This window comes from Oreochromis aureus, linkage group 18 (assembly GCF_013358895.1).
Source record: "Oreochromis aureus strain Israel breed Guangdong linkage group 18, ZZ_aureus, whole genome shotgun sequence".
NCBI lineage: Eukaryota > Metazoa > Chordata > Actinopteri > Cichliformes > Cichlidae > Oreochromis > Oreochromis aureus.
Window position 1 is genome coordinate 27572428 of NC_052959.1, and position 25761 is coordinate 27598188.

General features: G+C 39.0%; 1 protein-coding gene across 1 annotated transcript in view; it reads right to left on the reverse strand.

Moving 5' to 3' along the window:
- Positions 1–25761, reverse strand: part of LOC116328112 (contactin-associated protein-like 4) — a 111537-nt gene that overhangs the window by 65790 nt on the left and 19986 nt on the right. The window contains exon 2 of the mRNA XM_031749815.2: positions 11366–11476. Within this exon, the coding sequence (XP_031605675.2) occupies positions 11366–11476 (111 nt within the window). The remainder of the gene's footprint in view (positions 1–11365; positions 11477–25761) is intronic.

Sequence of the window (25761 nt, forward strand, 5' to 3'; positions counted from 1 at the left end):
GAAAGCTTTTCTGTGTCATGGACACTGAGTTTTTTTGCTGAATTTTGAGTTTTCATATTAATATTTGGACTCTTGTTTTTTGGGGTTTTTTTTGCTGTTTTGACTTCTTTTTGAGTTGTTTTGGGGGTTTTTTGTGTGTTTTTTTTAATGTAGCAGGTATTCCCTGGCTAGTTTCCTCATGATTACATTCTCAGTTTAGTTTTTGTGATTGAATTTCTGTTTATGGTCAGATTTATAGTTTATATTTAATTCCTTGGGTTTCCCTGTATCTTGTTAAATTTGCATCTCTGTGTCAGATGGTGTCCTGTTAAGTTGCTTCCTGTTTACTGGTACATGGTAGCTGTTATTTCTGTCTTGTTCCTGGTTTTTTTGTCATCCTAGATTAGTTTCAGTGGTGTCTAATTATCCTTCTGCGTCCCATTTTCCTGATTACCTATTTTGTATTTAAGCCTTCAGTTTGCATCTATTCTTTGTTGTGTTGCATTGTGTAGTCTGCCCATTTGTTTCTTGTTTGTTCATGTAGTGTATTCCCTGGACTTGTAATCTTTGTGTACTTTTTTTTGTTTCCCTTAGAATTTAATCATCCTTGATATATGGCTTTATTTGTATTCTGAACTCTGACCTTCTGCATTTGGGGGCACATTACTTTGCATTACTTGAGCTCAAGAGACAGACAACTTCTTTATTTTTAAGATAAAAAAAATGCATCATTGCATGACTGTGCGATTAAAAAGTTTGATTCTACTGACTGATGATAAATATGTGTAATTATGCATTTGGTACTCCAAATTGTCACATTACTGTACTGAGCTAAACTGTTCCGTGTACAAGCTGTTTCCATCAAACTGCTAGGCAGAGTCAGTGAGTTGGGATTTACAGTCTGGGCTGCCCAAATTCCCATAGTACCAGCAACAAGATGGTCATAAGCCATCTTGACAGTCTACAACGGACAGTTAGCTTGGGTGTGCAGACTTTCATGGCCCAACAGATCGACTGAACTGTCAAGAATTTTCCCAGAACCGAGACAGAATTTGCATTCATCAGTCAACTGAAGCCTTTCTTCCAGCACGCAAGCATTGCTAAGCTTTTCCAGGACACTGAGCAGTGTCATTTCTAAATAAATGTGCTTTATAGACTCACCATACTTCCAGATCTCCACAAGACATGTCACATGTGATTCAAGCCCATGCCATTTTCAAAAGTAAATTAAAAATATACTAAATATAATAAAATTAATAAATAAATAATCAAGGGGGGAAACCTACAAGTGTACAACTGTAGACTCGAGGCAGTTGTAAACATTAGTGCCACCATTCATCATTTTGAGTTTTAATATGTTCTTTTGGTTGAATATACCTGTGCATATCTTTGTTTTGAGTGTTTTTCTCAGAAACAGGGAAAACTGAAATGTTTTATTATTTACTCAACAATCAAAAAGAACCAAATGTGTGTGGCACCAGGCCCAGCAGAAATCTAAAAGAACTAGTATTGTGGCTGCTGGAAGCTGATCTTAAAAGAGCTAAAGCCCAAAGCTAATAAGCTCTTGACTCAGACATGTCCGGTGACAGCAGAACTGTAAGCGGCAGACACCCCTGACCTTTACTCATGTTGATAAGGCAAAGAGAAAGAGATCAGAGGCAAAACTGAGACAAAGAGACGCTGCAAAGATTTACTATGTCCTATCAGATAAAACAACCCTGTCTCCATAACAGATGGAGCACTATAAACTGTACAAACAGAATACAAACCATTGTAAAACTAGCATAACAACACCAGGATATGTTTTTTAAATATGTACTTATTTTCAACTTGATTCAAACCAACAGAGATTCAAAGCACTGAAATGTTCTTCACTTGTATCTATGAATTCATGTAGTCATGAATTATAAATCAGTTCCAACACCTAAAGAAACAATGATACAAAGATACAGTTTGACCTAAAGTGTAATACCAGCTGTAGTACAACAGTTGCTGTCCTACAAAATCAACACAGTTTGAATTTTACATTTTTCTGTTTTGCACATTTATACACTTCACAAGTACTTGTTAGGAATACTCATTTAATCAGATGGACACCAGAGAACTTGCACTTTGCACTTCCCCGCAAAACAGCTCTGCCACAAGTTGATGGTCAGAGGATGCTATAATTGTAGACCTTAAATCAGAAGACAAGAGACTCAGTCATATGGGATTTTTAGTTTTTGCTTACATTGTTCTTTTGTAACTTTTTGGTTAAGTTTAGGTTTACTACCCATTCAAACTGAAAATCTTTACTTTTTTATTATTTGATTATGTTTTAATAGACAAAAGGTACAGCTATTAAGTGATGTGTCTATGGCTGTACTGCTTAATTGCCACATGCTTTGGTCTTCAAGGTGTACACTGAGGTGTTTCCAGACTGTCCTGGGTGCCTATACTCAAAACTCCTCATCTAGATGAGGTCCAATAGGCATCCTGGTCGGATACCGAAACCGCTCCTTTTGACATTGTCACAGTACGGCTGTGTGCAGGCAAGAGAAGGACCCAAACGCAAAACTCACCGAGACAAAAGTGAACTCAAAACACTGCTTTATTGCAGGTGAGGAAAGGAAACAAAGAACAAAACTAAGCTGGGAAAACTACAAATAAATCATACGTGAAAACACAGGGAGAATCACACAGCTATGAGGGAGGACGCAACACTGACAAAGAGAAACACGGGGCTTAAATACACAGGGATAACGAGGGGGAATGAGCCACAGGAGGAGAGCACAGCTGGGAGCAATTACACAGGACGAGACAAGGGAAGCAAAACTAGAAACATTAACATAGGACAGACTGTGAAAGTAAAACAGGAAACACACTGACTGAACTCAACACATGTGAACTTAACCGACTGGGAAGACAGAACATAGGGACCTGAAACATGGGACAGAAAGGCACAGTAGACATAACGACGCCACAGGGGAAGAGTAAAACAAAACACAGAAGCACAGGACCTCTTTCAAAATAAAATAGGAAACAATGAAACAGACATGACTACATGAGCTTGACAACAGAAGAAACAGACATGAAACACATGAGGGATAAGGGAGACTTAACACAAGGGTTGAAAACACAAGGGGAATATAACAACAAATGAACTTGAATAACTTAATGAACCTAAACAAACCATAAATATCAAACTAAAACTCAAAAGACCCAGGATCGTGACAGACATGGAAGAGTAGTCGCTCTATTTTGACCTCTTCATAAATGACTAAGCTCTCCTAATAATTTCCACCACAAGCGTCCTTTAGTCACTACCCACAGGTTGTCACCATAAGTTAGGATAGGAATGCAGATCAACTGGTAAATCAACAGCTTCAGCTTATCAACATTAGTGCAGGTGCTAAAATAGTCCATTTGTTAATAACCCTCTCCTTGCTTCGCACCTCATAAACAATACCCCAAGACATGTAAGATTCTCCACATGGGGCTGTAACTCATTCCCAATGGGCACTCCACCCTTTCTCCACCTGAGGCCTCAGAGGTTGAGGGTTCACTCTTCTGGACAAAGATTTCTGATGCTGTGCCAAAAATGACAATTACAGCTAGATAGTGTTGTGACAACAACACTGGCTTAGGAAGAAGACAATGAATGTTACCCAAGCCTACATTGGAACCTAAGTGAGAGATATATTGTCATCCATCGCCAGTTTCCACTCATCCACAGGATGAAAGACTTGCATGAAAGGCAGCTGATTAAATTGTGCAGCTGTCATAAGTCATTTATATGTTACGGACAACACCAGCTGAATATTTTTGCCGCCTATTTCAGACGGTGAGAGACTCCTATTGAATAGAGTGCATTATAACAGTGAAAAGAAATACAAAGAGTTCAATCTAAACCACCACCCACTGCAAACTCGATTATTGAATTATCAGCTTTTGGACAATGTCAAAAAAGCCAAATATACAGGCTCCATTTATAGGTAGAATTTATGGCACAGATGTTTTAAGGGATTGTATTATACTGCACAGGCAATTCCAATTAAATGCTTGGTGAATTAACTCGTCTTTTGTGCTTTCTGTTAGGGTAATGTATACGGACTAAAAACTTTCTGGGTTATGCTACCAGTTAATTGGGGTTCATTAAAAGCAACTGAACTAACTGACCATTATCTTTATTCTCCCTAATTGGCTGCAAATTAAATTGAAAATTGGTTTCTAGAAAACTTTATCCTAATTTTCCCCAGAAAGTCCCTGAATAATCATATTTAGTACAAGTCGTACTTTGTTTTTTTCTGGAAAATTCTTCTCCACAAAGACTTAATACAAACTAATGTGAGACACGTTTGCTCTCTCACTTAATCCCTGATACCAAACTGATCCAGTTAACCTGTAAGGACTGACATCTGAAACCAACTCAATTTGTCTCGTTACTAGAGCATTAAGGAGTGTATGTAATAGGTGAGGAGAAAAGCTGCTCAGGCTGCACAGTTGCCCTTCTGCTTTACTGCTGAAGGGAGACCAAGCCTGACATGAAGCCGCTGTGGACAGAAGCACGGCTATAAGAAGCAGATAGATGGATAAGCAAAGAAAGGACCACTGAATCATTAATAATGCACCGAAATTCCACCTGACAGGTACAGAAGCCAGGCAGGAACATACAGAGACAGACATGAGCAAAATGAAAAGTCAAAAGTTGAAAGGAGAGACAGGCAGAGGAAGAGGCGAGCTGTTACCTTAAGAGACAGGCAGCACAGTGAACAGACAGGACTACAGACAGACAGGGAGCTGAATGGGAAAGACAGGCCTGGAATGAAGGTTAATCATTTACATGAGAATAGCAAGCCTGGATGGTAATTTCAGCAGCCTGATGACATGTCAGACGAACAGAAGGCCTAATGGGCTCGATGTAGCAGCAGCAGGCTGGGAAACATTGGATATCTCCTGCAGGGTAACTCCAGCCTATTTCCCCTCAAGCTTCAAGTGCAATACTGGAACTTTGAACAATGAACACACACACACACTCACACACAGAGACAGGCGTAAATCAGTACTTGATTAGTTGGCAATTCGTAAACACAACAGGTTTCCAATTAAAGTTAAATTCGCATTTTAAATCAAATTCACTGAGAAAGTGATTACAGTGGCGCAATAAGTCTTAACGTCTATTCCAGCATAATTGCAGCAGCTTTACTGATAATTGTCAGCGCTGCCCGAGAAAAGAACACGAACACTGCTATTAACATTTGGCAAGAAGATGTGGCTGACGAAATTAGTTTTTACTGATGAAAATGTGGCTGCAGACAGAGTGAAACTAATGACTGCAACAGAAAACAGACTGCAAAGAAAAGGAGACAACTTCTAAGAAGCTCATTTAAAACACGGAAAGCAGATGGATGGGAAAGGGGAGGAAAAAATTCTACAAGGATAAAAAAGAGGCTTGTGTGAGAAATGAGCGATAAACTGTAAGAACAGGAAATCAAAATGAAGGAAGATCTAAACAGAGAGGTGGGGAGCCCAGAATAGTGAGTGATTCATCCTGCAGGTTTTGGTAAGACAGACATTCATCTTCAACGAGCCTCTTGCCAGAGCTTTTCAGGCTTTTCTGTGCCCAGATGTAAAACTACAGTGACTGCAAAAAATATTGAGTGTGCCACCTTACAAAAGAATCTGCCATGTATATATAAAAAAAAAGATATGTATATCACTCTGAAGGCTTTACACAACATATAAACACATTTATCACTGCTTAGCTGAGCTTTTTGTGTGATAAAACTATGTGGCAAACAATAACATCAAATAACATCGTCATTTCAGACGAGGTTTTTATTTGTTCAGTAAGTCTGCCAAGCGCACTTCACGTCTCAACTGAGTCCCACAAAGTGGCAAAAATGGCTGGCTGAATCCAGTAACGCATATGCTCGCCCTGCATTTGCACATTGATTTCATCATGAACTCAAACCTGCGCAGAGAGCGAGCATGTGCAAGAAGCCAAGAGACAAAGGGGACGTCATTTAAATTTATATCAGCTATTTTTTCAGTTGTTTTTTTTTAATGAGCAGAGACAGAAATTTTAAATGTACCTATGTGTTCCCATGTATTTGATATATCATATTTTTCTGACCGTTTGAACACAAAAGCCTGACATTGTTTGAAAATGGAAAGTTTGTGTATAAGTACCTACCAAATTATTTTATTTTACTGAAATATCTATAGGTCAAAAGTTATACATTAGACCTGTATTCTCTGAAGAAACAGAAAAATGTAACAGTGCACTGAAATAGTTTCATAAGCCACTGGCCACAAATAATTTTAAACTCTACACAGTACATTTTGGATATATGCTCAAGACTATCACCACCAGCAACAATGTCTCCAAGCTGTTTTACTATTTATGGCTAGGTTTTAAAGTTAAGCATTAGCAACCACTGTTGTCACTGCTGTAGTCAAGCAAGCCAAGCAAATCAATGATGTAGTCAAGCAGTAGAGCACCTGCTCTATAGCTGCTGAGCTACAGCCATCTCTAATAACAAAGTCTTTGAAGTTAAAGCCCAAATTTAATAATACATACATTTATATGTAGAAGGTATTTCAGGGCTTTGATAATCTCTGTTCATTTAGTGAGTAAATGAACTGAAAGGGAAGCTGCTCCTCTGAGAACAGCTACAGCAGGCAGAGTTTTAGCAGCATCAGCAGCCGCAGAAGCAGCGGTAGGAGTTGAAAATGAGACGGAGGCGTTCATTAATTCATCGATTTCCTCAGCAAACAGCCAGGATCATGTGGGCTTTGCACCGTTAATACAGCTGGGAAGGAAATGTGACACACACAGCTCTCCTGATCTGCCACTACAACTCGATTTGAAAAATGCAGTAGTGGAATGACAGCTGAACCTGATTTATGATGCCATCAGCAGCACAGTGGCCATTCATTACACTCCTACTCCTAATGTCTACGTTTTTGCAGCTTGACATGATTTTTACTGATTATTTTTTACAGTTATGATCCACGAGTATCGTGTATGACCTGACGTTCATGGCACTGAATTTGTCATTAATTATAATTTTTAATTCATTAAGAATCTGGCCACTTGGGGGAGCAATACTGATAAATTATTAGTATGTAGAGTGGCTTTTCCTCTGCTAAATTCTAAATTTTGGCACTGAACAAGTAGAACACACTCATGTCCTGAAAGTACTTTAGCTTTGAATTCAAAAGTGAAGTTTTAAACATTAAAGAGTTAGTGTAAATATTAAATAGATGTCTATTATAGATTAAAATTGATGACGTGGTGTTATTGGCATAATTAACAAGGCTGTGACCCTGGAGAAGGCGCCACATTGAATGAAACAGGACATGAACTATGTAGAGTTCTTATTTGGTTGGGTTTGTGCAACAAAAAACTACTTGGTTACATTAAGGCACAAATCATATCAACTCTAATGTGTTTTACAGCATCATGGGCCACAGGTTCTAACTATAAATGCTGCAGTGAATGACAGTGGGATTATGGTTGATTTTTTTCCCCACACAGAAATGTGGGTGCTTCTCTCTATTGGCTCATTACAGCTGCTGCTACATCACTTGCATAGCCAACAAACCATGTCCTTAACACTTCTTCAAAAGCAGGATGTTGCAAACAGCACCCTGACTGCTGTTAAAGTGCAGTGCAGTTTAACAAGTTGAAATAAGAGGCGGTAGGGAAGCTGATCTAGTCTATATAATCTAATATGTGGTTGGTTCTCAGTAGTCATTCAAGTTTTTATTTTTTGTTTTGGATTTTTTTTTGTGAGTCTCTTGTAAAATCTGATATACAAAATTATTTAAGTTTTTTTTTATTTAGTTAGTGGTCGTTTTCACATGAAACAGCAGTGGTATAATGGTGGCATAATCAAAAGTTGAATGGAATAGGAAACAGATCATCCCCCCAACAGTGTCCTGTTTGCAGTCACAGGATCACAAGTTCTAAAAGTGAAATTCAATTTCTTTGTACTGTAGAATGTTTCAGAATGTTAAAATCAGAGTGGGATACATTTTTATCCCCACTGGGCTTTGAAAAATCATTTAGAAGAAGCAGGGACATGTAGACCCGGTCAAATCACACCCTGGTTTCATCCCAGAATAAACTCACAAACAGCTCCAGCCACAAAAACTGGAAAAAAAAAAGGTCCTTTGATTGCTATTTCCCTCCTGCAGTCTTTATTCACAAATCAGTCAAAAGTCAGTGACATCACTTCCACTACCACCAATAAGAATAACATAGTGGGAATAAAAGGCCTTTTTCAGAACAGACATTTTGGCATGCCAATAACAGGAAAAGCACAGGCAATTCATTAACCAAAATTATGCTCTATTTAAGGATGCCAGTAAGTCATAGCAGTGTGACAGTGTGCCAAAAATAAATCACACTGAGGAAAATAAAAAATATAAGGTGGTAGATCTTTTTTTTTCATTCTAGATTGTCTTTCATCTTGAGAGTCACTGTTTCTAGTTCTATTTTACTTTTTCTATCTGTGACCTTTAACACTGTAGTGTATACCCTGGACATTTCGCCAATCTGACACAGGGCTAATACAGAGAGATAGACCGTTCACATTCACACCTATGGCCAGTTTAGAACCGACAGTTACTGAGTGGATGTCTTTGGACTGAGGGGACCCGGACAGAACCCACGCAAACACGGGGAGAACATGCAAACTCAGAACACAGAAAGGAGTGGTGGTGGTGTCAAACTTAGGACCTTCTTGCTGTGAGGCAACAGTTCTAACCGTACTAGTTTTTATTAGGAATTTTATTTAGAAAGTAATTCTTGACTCTTCATGCCTTTATCCACTCACACCTGTGATATCCTAATTGCTTGTATCCTTCCTTTATTTCTCAGTCAGCCCTACATCATCTTGTCTCCCTCCCTCTCTCTCTCTCAGCCTTGCTGTCAACCTGTTCACCCATCCTTGGTTGCCTTTATGTTTCTTCTTTTGAATTGTGTTACCATTTGGATTTGATTTTAATCCCGTTAAGTTTTTCACTTTGCTCTCCAGTAAATTTTATTAACACTATCTCCAGTGTCTGCATTTGTTCCCTCATTTTAACTTCTTATCACCTTTGCTCTGTGACATGCCAAAATCTCTACACTTTTCAAATCATCATTTATGCAATACAATGAAAAGAGAACTTGATTTGTCATTAACCTGAAGTTAAGCAACATTTCAGAGCAAAGTTGTTGACTTGTAAGATAGGAGAACAAATTGGCAACAGCCTCGGCTGTAGCACAATATTTCCATGCTTGGATTCTTTGTTTCCCAGGTGGTGGAAATCATTCAGATCCAGATTAAACCCATCTCACCCTCCCAGCTGATTTAGAGCTTTGATGTCAGGATAAAACACTGAAGCCTGCTCCCTGCAGAACGCTCCACAACAAACCAGAATCTTCATTTTGTCAAAGCTTCACATCAGCATCCAACACAAGATTCCCTGCTGGGTTTTCATGCTGGACAAACAAACACCACACAGCTATCCTTCTAGTATCAGCATCCAATACAAATGGCATCAATAGAGAATAAAGGCAAAGCAACTGGTGCGTATTCTTCTGTTTTGTCTTGTCTTATAAATTATTCTGATCCTCTGTCTACCTCTAAACTAGTCACCAGTGAGCTGTTTGTTTGTGTGAGTAAATCAAGTAAGGAAAAAGAAATCCTGTTTGGTGTTTTGTGCTTTGAGGCCAGAGCTTCACAAAAGTATTTCCTCAGCTGATCTCCACTGCTGCAGAGCAACGCCTCCGTTTTAAAATGCCATTCCCCACTCAAGAAGCATCATACCAACAAACAGATCCACAAGATAACTTGCGTCATTGCATTTACATTTATGAAATGTTATGTTTTTAAAGCACATTTAACTCTGTCTCTCAAACAAGTTTCTACTACTGTGTGTATATAAAAATATTGTTGTACACACTATATTTAAACATGCTTGAATAAAATAAATAATAAGGATTAAAAAAAACTGGCCGGTATTCATCTGTAGTGAGATTATCAGTAGGTTATCAGTAGGGCTGGGTATCATTTCTACAACTGATTCACAAGGTCCTGATTCGATTAAATTTAATTTAACTTTGACTCAGAAATATTAGACTTCATCAGAGGTGCAAGCATCACAGCAGATGCCTTTGTGTCAGTGTAACTAAGGATAAAACACTGAAAAATATGAAGGAGATTTTCCTAGCCAGGATATTGGCTTTCTTGTTGGAGGTCATTTTTAAATAAAAAAACAACAACAACAACAAAAAAAAAAACAGCACCCAACAACACTGTACAAATATTTGACTGGTGCGTAATAAGCAAGCAATTAATGCAGAATAGGGATTTTTGATGGGAAACTGTTCTTGAAGTACAGAGAGAGAGCTGTGCAGGAAGTGCGATTTTATCATGTTGGAAGCAGAATAGCCAAACTAAGAGCGAATTAATGACAATGTTTATCAAACGTGAAGCGTAGTTTTGATCCTCATTTGCTGCTGGTTCAGTGAATTTTGGTCAGAGAGTGACGAAACCTGCAGTTTCAGAATCTGAGAGATGTCAGCTTTCAGTACCTGCCAGCATGTACGTGTTATCTTGTGAATCTGTTTACCTGCTCTTTGCTGTTTTAACTGTTTGGTTGTTGTTGAAATGGTTTTGTAATCTGTAAAACAAATGTAACCTTGACAACAGTACGAAAGAGCAGTGTGTTACTTCTATCCAACGCTTCCAGGAAATCCAGCGGCCAACAAATTCAGCATCCTGGATGAACAGGACTTTGGAGAAGCCTCCACTCATCATCACAGAGTATTCCAGGAAATTCAACTGAGCCAGGGTCCCAAAGGAAACCTGCATCTCCAACTTTACAAAGAAATCAAACATCTTGAGCTTCTCCATGGCCTCCTGCACTGCCTTGCACTCCACAGCCGATCCTGCCTTTCTCAGTTCAGGTATATTAACTATAGTGGGTGATTTAAACAGTCATGTAGATGTTGAAAAAAACAACCTCAACAGTGTATTTAATTTATTAGTAGACTCGATTAGCTTTTCTCAAAATGTAAATGAGCCCTTTCATCATTTTTCATGCTCTCTCCATGTCCTGACTGCATAGAAGACTGAAGATTTAACAGATTTTCCTGAAAACTCTCTAATCTGACCCCATCATATCTTCAAGACAGCAAAGAAAAACATCATGGTTCATTTACCATTTATCTATACATAAGGAAATGTTTTGACAAAGCATGTGAAATCAAAGAATTAGGCCATGAAACACAATTATTTTGAACCTCCAGCACTTTGAACTCTGCATTCAAATCCAGAGCCAAAGTCCTACTCATTAAACACAGTTATCTGTGAATGACCCACTCCCCAAAACAACAGTAAAACCTCACCGTCTCTTCTGTTGAGTTTGGCAAAGCCTGGCGCATGGCTGGTGGACAGCTGTGAAGAGCTCCTGAAGGATGATGGAGGCAGGCTGGAGACCAGTGGGCTGTCACACACCTCTGTCACCAATAAAAAAGAGCAGAAAAAACATGCAAGGTTAGAACTTCAGACAAAATCTTGTGAAAAGTCCAGTCTTTGTTGTTCAAGATAGTCAAAAAGATTCGGAAGAGGCTGTATGTTTGTGCTTTCAAAATCTTCTGCACTACAGACAAAATGGAAATGAAGGAAATTATTAAGAGGTGTGCATCATGACCTATCACGTATCTTTAAATCGTATTTCTAAATCATGTAGCAAATGAATGATTACTCTCAGGTCACTGTACTTTTGTTGGTATATACGTTGTTGATCTGAGATGAAATGAATATTAACTTAAAATTAATGTTTGTATTCCTTTGCATTTACATGTGTTTCCTCAAAATAATCTAATATTGTGTAGCTGTCGTAATCATCTTTGTAACACATGAGGAAAACCCACAGTTTTGGTAATGCAAACAGGTCTAATTCTTGACCAACTGAAGAACCTGGAGTATCATCAGCTTTTCTAAACACACTGACAGGTGATGAAATGCTTCTCCCACTAAAAACGTTACGTCCAGATGAACAGAATCAACTTTTTGGGACTGACACCAATGTTATGATCTTCTTTTCAGCCTCTTGGGAGTTTTTCTGGTTTCCTAAGGTTTAAATTTGCCCTGAGCAAATCTCACATTAACTACTGATTATTTTTCTGATTTAACTTCTGATAATTGGACATCAGAATGGATTTTGACCAGTCTCTCAGAAACTCTAAATCCTTTGGGTTTCTTGGCTGCTGCTTGGCAACTTGAAGACCCATCTTAAGTGATCTGGCTGAGGGAAGATTTTACGATGCATGGCGCTGTAAGTTGTCCCCTCAATGCTGTGTACACTTGGAAACATTATGCTTTCTGTTTTCTGGTGTGCTTGCATGTAAGAATAGAATTCTTTAGGTCATACTCAGCATTTCTCTTCCTCCAAATACAGCGGGTTGAGTTGATGCCAAAGGGCTCAATTTTGGTTTCATCAGAGCACATCACTTTCTTACAAGGTTTTTCTGAATCATTTAGACGTTCATCTGTAGGAGTCAGAATTCAGGCTCGGTTGCAGGAGATCAAATACTTATTTATGCAAGTCAATGTATAACTTTTTGCTGGATTTTTGGTTGATATTCTGTCTCTCTCGGTTAAAATTAAACTACCATAAATACTGGTGACTCTTCATTTTTCTGTAAGAGAGCAAACTCACAAATTCAACAGGGGATAAACTAATAATCATTTCCCCCACTGAATTACAAACTAACATACCAAACAAAAAAGACAATGTGTGTGCATTTAGTCTGCACAGTGCATCATGCCGCCCAGACATGAGCTCCACAAATTTCGTAACTATTCGCTAAAGCAAACCACCTTACTTTTTTTTTTTTTAACATTTTTTACTTTGTCTCATTAAGATACCACAGAGTGCAAAATAAACTTGGAGGTGTAATCAGTTGTAAGTTTAATGTCAGAACATGCCTGTCACATTCATCTTCAGTCTCTCACTGAACCAATCAAAATCTTAAAAGAGATTGGATTACAGTATCTAAGCTCATCTTCGGAGTCGAAGACGCATCTGAGTGATTCATATAACAGAGATAAACAACAGAAACCATGCTGAGGATATCACAGTATCAGGTGCAGTTGGAGATGGATCAGCCTACATCTCTTAGCATGTGTGAAAACCACTGAATTGTTATAAACAGCAGGAGAGGAGCTGCCTTGTATCTTCAAATGATCATCTTTTCAGGATCAAAGACATGCTGTGTTGCTCTCAACTTGATCGCTGTGCATTTTGATTTATCGAGTATGGCTGAGGGGCTTTTAATACCTTCAGACAACACTTGGAGAAGCAAACAGTCCTTAAAATTGAAAACGCTAACATCTAATAAGTGTTTCACACGACAGCTATTCATCAATCCTATCGACTCTGAGTATAACAACATGAGTGGCAGAGTGGAGCCTAATCATTGAGAAGCAGGTTTAATGTTCCCTGGGTTGAAACAGGTCTTTCAGCAGTAATGGCTCCATATTAGATGAATGAACAGTCTAATAATGTCCAGTTGAATGAGTAAATGGTGTAATTCTGCCTCGATGGATAAATGAATGTTGCAATCATGTCGCCTTGTGGAGATGAATGGCGTCCTGAGTGACTCATTACAGGCTGGATACTGATGTGGATGAATCAGTGTTGTCAAAAGAAACCTTTACATGTTTCTCACATTTGGTTTACGGATGATGTCCTGCAATCAAAACATCACATCATTAATGATTTAGAAGCTCATTTGATTGTTTTCTTGTTTATGCATATATTATTTCATCTTATTATTTGTAGATGATGATTTTTTACAGACTTAATTCTGACAGTTAATTAAAAAAACAAAAAACAAAACAAAAAAAGCCAGAATATGGAAAACAGACAGCCGTCCATCTCCTGCAGCTCTCCTTCTGTTCTCAGCCTCTTCCACCAGACAAGTAGGAGGCTTTGCAACACCCGATACTTTCTTACTCTTTACGCTGCCTATCTGATCTGGTCTGAAGAAAACAGTGAATAGCTAAAGTCTCATAGACCAGTGTGTCTAAAGCCTGAAAACAGAGCCCAGAGCCAACACCAGATTAAAGGCAGTAAAATTGAATATATGGAGTAACAATTTACTAACCAAGAAATCAACACACAATACAAATGAATTTTAGTTTTACGGCGTAATCGTATCTCACAGATATACACACAGATTCAGCCCCATAAATATTCATCGTTTTCCTCTCAAGCTGCAAACTCTAAGCTAAAGCCAAACTAACACCACCTCCCTCTAAATCCTCTCTGTTAATGGATGTTGTTCTCCACCACTGAGACAAGAGCCAATTACTATGATTCACGCAGCAGTCCGATCTGGGCCCACAACTCTGACAACAAGGCTTTAGTTTCGATTACTCTGTCAACATCAGCGCACTTCATCTCAACAACAGAAGGTCTTCATCCGCCCTCCCAATATTCACCAAGGCCCAGTGCTTTTACTTGTTGATGAGAAATACCACACCATTTAAATGAGTGAGTGACACAGATTTCACAATATCCATATTCAACAGACTCTATATGAACAAAAATATGGGTACGTAAAGTATGCGTTTACAAATATTCGTGAAAGAGTGGGTTATTTGAAAGAGCTCACCGAGTTCAAGCATGGTACTATGACAGTATGCCATCGTTACAACGAGTTTTTCTGTAAAATTTCTTCCCCCCTAGATATTCCACGATTAACCGTACGAGACATTATTGCAAACTGGTGTGTTTAGTAACCACCACTAACCAGCAGAAAGTTGTGCTGTCTGCCGACTCAGTAACTGAAGAGGTCCAAGCCTGCTCTGGCATTAACATCAAAACAACAAGTGTCCATACAAAATATATAACTTTGTAGGTAGCAATGTCAATTTAATAAGCCAGGTAATTTTTAGTATAGTTTTAATCAGCGGCCTTTTCTAAAGAAAACAAGTTGATAATTGAATGAAAACTAAAAAAGAAGGACAAAAACTATGACAAAATGTATTGAGATTTTTGTCAGCGAATAAAAAGGAAAATGAAAATTATTCTGCAAGTTTAAATCAGAACTAGTTAAGTTATGTAGAAAGGTGGGACGAGTTTGGAAAGTAGCCAATTACAAGTAATTTTTTTGTGCAGTAAGGTTAGATACACACATATGATCTGCTGCAGACAAACAGGTGGGACGGGGAGTACAGCTAACTCCCATGCTCCCTGTTTCTCAGGAAAATGTGACAGAAGGGAAATGTGTTTCACATGGACACATTTCACATTTGATGTCAATGAAAATAAGATATCTCGTAAACTGTGTTGAACCGGTAAAAACTTCTACACTTCATATGTTAGTCAACTGAATCACCTTTAGATTTAGTCTTCTACAATCTTGGGATTTAGTTGACTAAAACTAGAATAAAAGCCTGTGACTCAAAGTAAATCAATATTTGCTGTCAAAATTAACACTGGTATGTAGATTTGGTAAGCAAACTCAGTTCCTAAAAAGGCACATTTCTTAACTTATTGAATGGCTGTTTGGAAAGTAAGAGGTTCTTTTTCTTTTCATAATGATCCATTACAATAAGTGGACCAAATTAATAACAAAATATAGAACTTGTCATCATCCATGCTTGAAACATAATATGGCTGATAGTACTTTTAACAACACTCAATTATCTGGGGGTAACTTTTAAAATTAACTTGTCATTTAACCCTGACTGCTCCTGTAGCTGGTGTCTGATTGAACTGTTTTTCTCAGTGACATTTTGGTTTGAGAAAAACTTCACAAACAAGCTCTTTTGCCAAATTAATAGGGATCTGTTTTCATTGTAGAACCGAGTCTAAGTATGCCTGAAGCCAGTTGGCCTGACATTTTCTGAATGTTTTCTGCTGCTTTCTCAGTCAGTCATAGTAACGAGTATAGTAATAATTATAGTGCTTTGAAAAAACTATATTCTGCTCATTTCCAATTCTATATTTTTATCTTTGAACTATACTAGCTCAGCTTTGTAAAATAGTTTTTTGTTATAGTCAGTCTTGGGCTCATCCACTGTTTGACAAAGGCCCCCTCCTTTTAAAGACCACCCTCCCTTCAAGCCAGCTTTTTCCTTAATGGCTGCAACTAATAAACAGAAGGTCTGAGCAGCTTGTGGTGTTGGGCTGCTGAGCTCACAGACGGATGTCACCTGAGATGACCAGAATAAGCACATCACCCCTCTTTGTCAACATACAGATCAAAGATTTTAAAAAATGAATAGCAACTGGGTTTAACATGCAGCCTTGAGCTCATAAGACATGAATTGTAAAATACATCCTGACCTGAGAGTTTGCAACGTCCTGTTTTACGCACAGTTATTTTTTATAGTTCTGTGAACAGTAACTGATTTGATTGAACATTCATACATATTTATACCACCCAGCTATTCAACAATCATTAGAAGATGTCTCTTTTGTCCTCTGAAGTTTTCCCTTTTTGTCTCACTCATCCAGATCTGGCACTGGCACACACTTATGGGTGTTGGGAGAGCTCTCAGTATGAAAAGCAGGTGAATTACAGTAGTCTGAAGAGGTGAGATGAGAGGGACGGCTCTCCAACGCGGAGTGCTGCGATCCCTGAGGAGATAATGTGTGGTGAGAGCACAGCCTCGCTGAGGAAACACTCAAGAGGGAGACTCACAAGAGGGAGTTTAAAAACACTCAGCCAGTTTTCTTCAGCGGCGCTGTGGCATTTAAGAGCCGACATCCCTGACAGTGTGACCAGTAGAGCACAAACAAAGACAGCTCAGAGGAAAATGGAGCTAAATGTTGAATACCTGCTGGCCTCTGTAGCCAACGAACCTCAACACTGACCCTGGCTGTGTTGGACAGAGAGCCTTTCTGAATATTAAACTCCTGCACCTTCCTGAAAACAAGCACACCTCCTGTCTTGGTGTTAGCCTGAACATTTAATTGAGGGTAGACTCGCATAATAACACATCTCCCCTGACATTTACATTTTAGACTTCCAGGAGTGGGGAGTTAAAGGTGTGTGAGCCATAAAACACTCAACAGCAAATAGCTGAACACATTTTTATGACATTAGATGGCCTATTATTGAGAACGACACCAGGGAAACGAGAGCTGTTTTGCTTCAAGATAAGAATATGTCACAGAGAGTACAATAGGATGTTGAAAAGAGAGTGATCCAGGTTGCAGATATTTGCCTTTTTAGCCTATAAAAAATATTTAGGAATTATAGGAGAAAATATCTAGGTGGAAAATAACACAATTTACTTATCTAATACAGATGAGAAAAGCAGCTCTTTCTGCCTGAGGTGACAATAATAAAAGAAGGAAAGCTCCCAGTGTAATGCAGAACTCCACTGACAAAAAAAACTATTATGTTGACATTTGAGTGATGGGACAATACGTTTCATCTCAATAAAATATCCTTCCATCATCCAAAAGTTTAATCATTTCTGGTACCTGAGTTAGATTTAGGAGTATGAGAGTTAAACTTCGCTCGTACAGCCTGTCCATTCATCCAGAGTGTCAGTTTTATTATTCAGGGTGAATAAACTGTGAATCTGACAGCAGTAAAAAGTCTCAAAAGATTAAAAAAATTCACTGGAGTGCCAAGGCCTCGGCGTTGCCAAGTACAATTAATCACCACTGACTGACAGGCACACTAATACTTGGCGCTGAAGAGACAAGGAGGGAGATCACGGCTCATTCACCTGCATTGTCCACTTCTTTACTGTTTTACTGAATAGAAAGTGCCCACAGAGTCCGTGACAAAGCTGAGGACCTTGAATACCGATGAGCTCCATCCATCACCTCAGCAAACAGAAGGTGCTGCACTTCAGAGCTCTATAAGCCCCACAAACCCAAAGTTCAGTGCCTGTCAGTATGAGCGGAGCCAACTTATTTAGCCGTTCAAAGCACGTAGCAGTAAGCAGGATAATGAGGCTCCAGCGATGGCTGTTTTTGCTCCAGAGCGCTAACAATCATCCTCAAGCAGAAAACGTCAATGTTTATTTTACTAATCTGCACTACTTCTGCCTCGAGCCTGACCCAAAGAGGTTGAACCTGGGTGTAGCGGTGAAATAAAAAATGATGTGTTTTCAAGTTTACCTTTTTCCTTTTGACTCGACACAACTTTATGGGAAACTAATAAAACAAGAAGCGACAATAAAATCACAGATCTGATCTGAGAAAAGAGCAAGAGCAAAAACACTACTAGAAGAGTCAGAGTAAATATTCTAGCTCCTAAACCTCATTCCAGTTCAGCTGCACTATTCTAAAAGTAAAAAGTAAGTAAAATTTTATTTATATAGCACCTTTCAAGATAAAATCACAAAGTGCTTTACAGAGGCAGAAAACAGACATTAAAATCTCAAACAAAACAAAATCAACCAAAAGCAAGATTAAACAGAGACGTGTTTAACTGCTTTTTAAAAGACATGACTGAGTCCACAGATCTCAAACTCAAAGCGAGCGAGTTCCAGAGTCTGGGAGCCGCTACACAGCAGAACACATCCATGCATTCGCTTTCGTTGCCCAATAAACAGTTAACATCCCAAAGACAAACCATTTACTACAATGTAACAGAAATCAGCCCCAAATTTGCTTTCTTGAGAAATCACTACCTCTGATTATGGATTGACAAATTCATTGACTATACTACTGGCACCACCTTTGACTAATTGCTATTGTTTCTGATACTTTACCCCTTCCCTTCTGTCTCTTGTTGTTGGTCTCCTGTTTGTTTTTCCCTGCCAGCCTCACCAGCTCCATGCCATTCCTCCCTCTGTTCAGTTCACCCAGTCTGCCATCCTTTTCTCCAGCCTCTCCAGCTCTTCTTCCTCAATCTTTAACAAAGCCTCCGTCAACTATTTGCCTGTCTAGCTCCCAGTTCACCCTGTGGGTCCACAAAATTGTTTCTTAACCACTTCTTTTTACAGCTAGCTTTACAGCTTTTTGCAGCATTACTGAAATAAAACGTATATAGATGTCTTCAGCATGTCTTCCAAATAACAGTATTGATCTCATCATCACTGAATTTAATTCACATGTCTGTGCACTTGTGAATTAGGCTGCACATGAGTCTTTATGATTTTTTCTTCACCAAAACAGCTGTAAGACATTGTTTTGTTGGGGTTATACATTTCCTCACAGATCTGGACCAGAGCATCATTGAGCTCCTGGACAGTTTGAGGTGCAACCTGGAAGTTTTGAAAAACATGAGGTGGCAGGACCAGTCTGTGGTATCAATTCCTTCATCCTCCAGGATCTGCGTGCATACTCTTGCCACATGAGGCTGGGCACTATTGTGTACCAGGAGGAACCCAGGACCCACTGCACCAGCATAGGGTGCCATTGCCTAGTCTGTAGATGTCCATATGTTCCTCCATGGATATGCCTCCAAATAGCATGACTGACCTCACCACCAAAACAGTAATGCTGAACGATGTTCCAGGCACCAAAACATTCTCCATGGCATCTCTATAACTTTTCCTATCTGTCCTGTGGGCTCAGGGTGAACCTGCTCTCATCTATGAAAAAATGGTGGACCTACCACTTCTGGTATTCTATGGCAAATGTCAATCAGGTTCCAAGGTGCCAGGCAGTGAGCACAGGACCCAGTAGAGGACATCAGGCCCTGAGGCCTCCCTCATAAAGTCTGATTCTGATTGCATGGTCAGAGATATTCACACCAGTGGCCTGCTGGAGATCATTTTGTAGGACTTCAACATTGGTCATGCTGTCTGTCTTTGCACAAAGGACCAGACATTGGTCCTCTTGATGGGTTAAGGATCTTCTACAGCCCTGTCCAGCCCTTCGAGAGTAACCACCTGCCACTTGGAATCTCCTCCATGCTCTTGAGACTGTGCTGAGAGACTCAAAAAACATTCCTGCTTCCTCATTGTTGTCTCTCTAGTCCACCTATTCCTAATGTTAACAAATGAAAACTACAACTCAAAAATTTAAGTTAAATGAAAGTGAATGAAAATAAAAATGAAGTAAAAACTCAAATGTCCATTTGATAGTTTAGAATTATGTTATGTTTATAGTCAAACAATTTCCGATTTAAATGTATAAATTCAGGTCTCTTCACACTGTTCTCAGTCTCCTCAGTATACACTTTATTGTTTCCTTGTCACATGCCAGGCTGTCTTGATACTTTCCACAGTTAAAAGTTCCAGCTGTTCAAAGTTGTATTTCCCATTTCATCTTCCTAGCTAAGGTTGCTCATTTTTTAATCTCTGCCTCAGTTTCTTTTCTCGCATGTATTCCTACTTCCTAGTCTAGTTCTTGTTGTGTATTGCATTGCTTTTTTGCACCATTTCCCTCATTTGTTTGCCTTGCTGAGTGACCTCCCAACATGATAAATAAGGGCCTTTTAATGAGCTAACAGAATGACATTTGAAGCAGGCAAATGATACTTCTCTATATTTTTGACTCTACAGCTCCTCAGTTTTGTTGAATCTCATGAATGTCTAATCTTTTTACCAAATCCACTGATGGCGGTTTACTGAAATAAACTGAATTCTGCATGTTTTCTGGGGTAAATAAGTCTTCAAAATGTTTTCTTCTATGTTTGCTTGTGAAAAAAAAACAATTTAAAAAAATTCAAAATGCAAATTTAATCATGTTAAATAGGAGCATCTCATTTTTTTGTTTGTTTCAATTGATTTCATATTCTTAAAATAAAGAGATAATGTTCACTTAACTAAATGAAAGGCAGACATGGATACTGTAGCAAGTAAACTGGAAAATTGAGAAAAACAAAATAATGATCTCATTAAAAAAAAAAAAAAAAAAATCAGTGACAGCTTACATATGCCCTAAAGACGAACAGTAAACGAAAAATACACTAACAGTTCTTTTTTTTTTTTTTTCATTTACACATTATGTAAGATTTATATTCCGGCCTTGATAGATAGAACAAGCTGATTAAAACTGCTGAATTATTCAACAGCAGCCAATATCTGTTCTAAAGCTGCCTGTGGCCCGACTTGTTAATTGATTAATTGAAATGCAGAGCAGTGTAGTGTGCTAACTAATACCCTGAAGGTAAGGACATGGCAGGAGCGCTCTTCTCCTGGTTTAATTAGCATTGCTTTGACACATAATTAATAGCACAAGATGAGAGAAGCTGAGCAGGTTTTAGACCAGCATATGGCACCTACCGTGCCACCTACAGTACAGTCGCACTATAGCTACAAATGCCCAAAATACAGGGAGTGCAGAATTATTAGGCAAGTTGTATTTTTGAGGAATAATTTTATTATTGAACAACAACCATCTTCTCAATGAACCCAAAAACTCATTAATATCAAAGCTGAAGACTTTTTGGAAGTATTTTTTTAGTTTGTTTTAGTTTTAGCTATTTTAGGGGATATCTGTGTGTGCAGGTGACTATTACTGTGCATAATTATTAGCAACTTAACAAAAACAAATATATACCCATTTCAATTATTTATTTTTACCAGTGAAACCAATATAACATCTCCACATTCACAAATATACATTTCTGACATTCAAAAACAAAACAAAAACAAATCAGCGACCAATATAGCCACCTTTCTTTGCAAGGACACTCAAAAGCCTGCCATCCATGGATTCTGTCAGTGTTTTGATCTGTTCACCATCAACATCGCGTGCAGCAGCAACCACAGCCTCCCAGACACTGTTCAGAGAGGTGTACTGTTTTCCTCCTTGTAAATCTCACATTTGATGATGGACCACAGGTTCTCAATGGGGTTCAGATCAGGTGAACAAGGAGGCCATGTCATTAGTTTTTCTTCTTTTATACCCTTTCTTGCCAGCCACGCTGTGGAGTACTTGGACGCGTGTGATGGAGCATTGTCCTGCATGAAAATCATGTTTTTCTTGAAGGATGCAGACTTCTTCCTGTACCACTGCTTGAAGAAGGTGTCTTCCAGAAACTGGCAGTAGGACTGGGAGTTGAGCTTGACTCCATCCTCAACCCGAAAAGGCCCCACAAGCTCATCTTTGATGATACCAGCCCAAACCAGTACTCCACCTCCACCTTGCTGGCGTCTGAGTCGGGACTGGAGCTCTCTGCCCTTTACCAATCCAGCCACGGGCCCATCCATCTGGCCCATCAAGACTCACTCTCATTTCATCAGTCCATAAAACCTTAGAAAAATCAGTCTTGAGATATTTCTTGGCCCAGTCTTGACGTTTCAGCTTGTGTGTCTTGTTCAGTGGTGGTCGTCTTTCAGCCTTTCTTACCTTGGCCATGTCTCTGAGTATTGCACACCTTGTGCTTTTGGGCACTCCAGTGATGTTGCAGCTCTGAAATATGGCCAAACTGGTGGCAAGTGGCATCTTGGCAGCTGCAACTTGACTTTTCTCAGTTGATGGGCAGTTATTTTGCGCCTTGGTTTTTCCACACGCTTCTTGCGACCCTGTTGACTATTTTGAATGAAAGCGCTTGATTGTTCGATGATCACGCATTTCAGAAGCTTTGCAATTTTAAGACTGCTGCATCCCTCTGCAAGATATCTCACTATTTTTGACTTTTCTGAGCCTGTCAAGTCCTTCTTTTGACCCATTTTGCCAAAGGAAAGGAAGTTGCCTAATAATTATGCACACCTGATATAGGGTGTTGATGTCATTAGACCACACCCTTCTCATTACAGAGATGCACATCACCTAATATGCTTAATTGGTAGTAGGCTTTCGAGCCTATACAGCTTGGAGTAAGACAATATGCATGAAGAGGATGATGTGGACAAAATACTCATTTGCCTAATAATTCTGCACTCCCTGTAAGTCATTCAATGCAGTTTGCACAGGTGTTCTGTAGGATTTTACATACTTTGGGTTACTGCATTCTACCATACCTTTCTACAAATTACAGTATTACATTTATGCTGGCAGACACACCAGGAAGACTATTTCCCCAGAATTTTTATGCAGATTATAATAAAAAAAAAAAAATGACAGTACAGCACAGTGGATAGGAAAGCAGACTTTGATAACCTGCCCTGCACCACAAGGGAACCAGACATGCACACAGTCTTTTTTACTTATTCTGCAATTTGAGCAGGAAAGACAAAGAAATAACACAAAATACTGATAAGATGGAAATGAGGGGGGGAAAGGGGACTCTATTCTTTGCAGCAAGAATGAAGCAGAATCAGTAGAAATGCTGAACACACTCTCATGTTATGGTTCCCATTTTTGTCCAGCTACTTAAAATGTTTGTCCCACGATGTCAACAGTCTGAATTACAGACGTGAATATAAAAAAATGACAACAACAAATTTTAACAATGACAGGAAGTTGGTATTTGTATCATATGACCGAAAATAAAACCTATTATTAGGTCAAAAAAGTTTCATATAAAATTGCATAATCAAGACTGAGTACTTGTAAACAAGACTGCTTTTTGGCTAAGAGAAGATCAATACCATCTCTGTACTGTATTTGAGGCTGGCAGCTGATTAGTGGTGTACTCACAATAGCTACTGTTGCCTTGTACTACTCCTGAGCATGAATGACCTCCTCCCCACTCCTCTGCTGGTCCACTCTCACACTGTGCTTAATGATTTGGGCCAAAGTGTGCTTCAGTTTGTCTCCGAGTCTCAGCTCCTCACTCATGTGCTCCGTCTCTCTATTGTTCACCTTTAAAAAGTGCTCTTATTTGCAGAGTTGAATGAGTTTATAATATGTATTTTGTTGCTTAACTGCAGTAATTTATGAAATTATTGATGCACTGTGTAATTTATTAATTGACACAGTGATGGAGAGCCATGCTTAGGCACCATTACCCATCATTAGGGATGGGAATCGAGAATCAAGTAGTCCAGTTTCTTGGAATCGTTAGTCCGACTGCCTATAGATCCCGATTATTGGTTCTTGCACTCTCACTACGATCAGCTGATTTTAGTATATGTGTCAGAGCAGGGAAAAAGTGGCGCAGTTTACAGCATGGATATGGACATTACTTTTATTTTTATTGCACAAAAGGATGAGGGTGGGATGGTAAAATGGAGATTGCTCCAGGACAAAAACAACTGAATCATACTGGTAACACAACTTCGGCTCTTCACAAGCACCTGCACAGACAGCATGCTAACGCTGAGTTAGCCATAAAATTACAGAGTAATGTTAAAGCTGAGTGAATGCTGATCCCAGCCCACCACTGTGATAAAGTGAGTCGTCATTTGCAGATGAAGCTAGCCGCTGCTAAACTTCAACAGGTAACAAACTGATAAGCAGTCAGGCTGCAGCTTCCATTTCTACCTGTTAATAAAGTAGAATCACTGTGGCTCTTTGTGCAGGTTTTCATCTTTGATTTGTGCTGTCAGCTTTGTCTTCATACCCTAAATACTAAGAGAAAGATCACATGTGTCCTCATCAGGATAGGGATTTGTGTTGCTGTGTGGGGTTGTAGCCTCAGCTTTATATTGTTAATTGGTAATTATGAGCCAGTGTGTTTCAAATAATTTTACATGAAAGTCACTTAATGAGTAGTAATTACACCCAGGATGAATGTCTTTATCCTGGGTGTAATTAAGTAATGTACTGTATTACTACTAAGAAAGGTCTTCCATCTAATATGTGTAAAAACTTTTTTACTTAACTTTTGTGATTACTGACTCCAACACTGATCACAACAAAGACGTTAAATACCTCCAAACATTCAACCATGCAGCATGTAAATAATTTGCATGAATGTAATGACTTTGATACGCTGCTTAGAGATGGTGGCGACTCTCAAAGTGAAGCCAATGAGAATCGCTAAGGAGTCGAAACGATAAGCGATATGACAGTATCGATAATGGAATTGGAATTGGTTATTTCTTATCAATTCCCATCCTCAAGCCATCAGACTACAGGTACGGTACACAGTAAATAAGTAACATTTTATTTATGTAGCACTTTTCAAGACAAAGATCACAAAGTGCTTCACAACAAAATGCCAGATCGCAGTAGTCAAACAAAGGTGGCTTTGGGGGTCAAATGTGCTTTCGTACAGTAGAAGTTACCCACTATAAGGATCCTCTAGCTTAGCTTAGCATGAAGACTTCAAGGAAATGGCTAGACTGGCTTTGTCCAAGAGCAACAAAATATGCCTACTAATAACTCTTGAGTGAGTTTTACAGGTGTTTTGCAGGCTTGGTTGGCCAGTTCTGAATAAGTCAGATCATATTCCCAGATGACACACCATTCCTTTGAATACACATACACCAGTCAGCAAGCCCTCCATATAAACAACCACTTCAGCCATCCCTCTGTACCATCTTAAACAACGTATGGAAGCCTTATTGAAACTTTACATATTGAATATTTTTCTTGTTTTGGATACAGTTGAAATTCCAACCTTCAGACTCCCTTAAAAGTACCAGGCAACATCACAGTGAACACTGCAGAGTCTTGTTAAAGTTGTAGTTAGATACTGAAAAGTGGCATGAGGTGAAAATTTGTCTTTGAATGTATTTATTCAAATGCATGCAAGTGGTGCATTCAGGCTAAAACAGCTAAGCTTCTCATTAACCAATAAACACTCTATGCTAATTTTAGATCTTTTTCTGGTCTGACCAGCTTAAATCATAAGTATAATCAGCCCCGTAATGGCTTTTCTCCTTTGGTGTCAACAGGCGTGCCAACATCATAATACAGCCCACACAAACTGCATCCTAATGCACAGCCAGTCTGCATTATAACATATCACTGCCTTTCAAAGAAGAGAACAATCGTCCTCCTTTTTGAGACATGCCACAATGAATAATGGCATGAGAG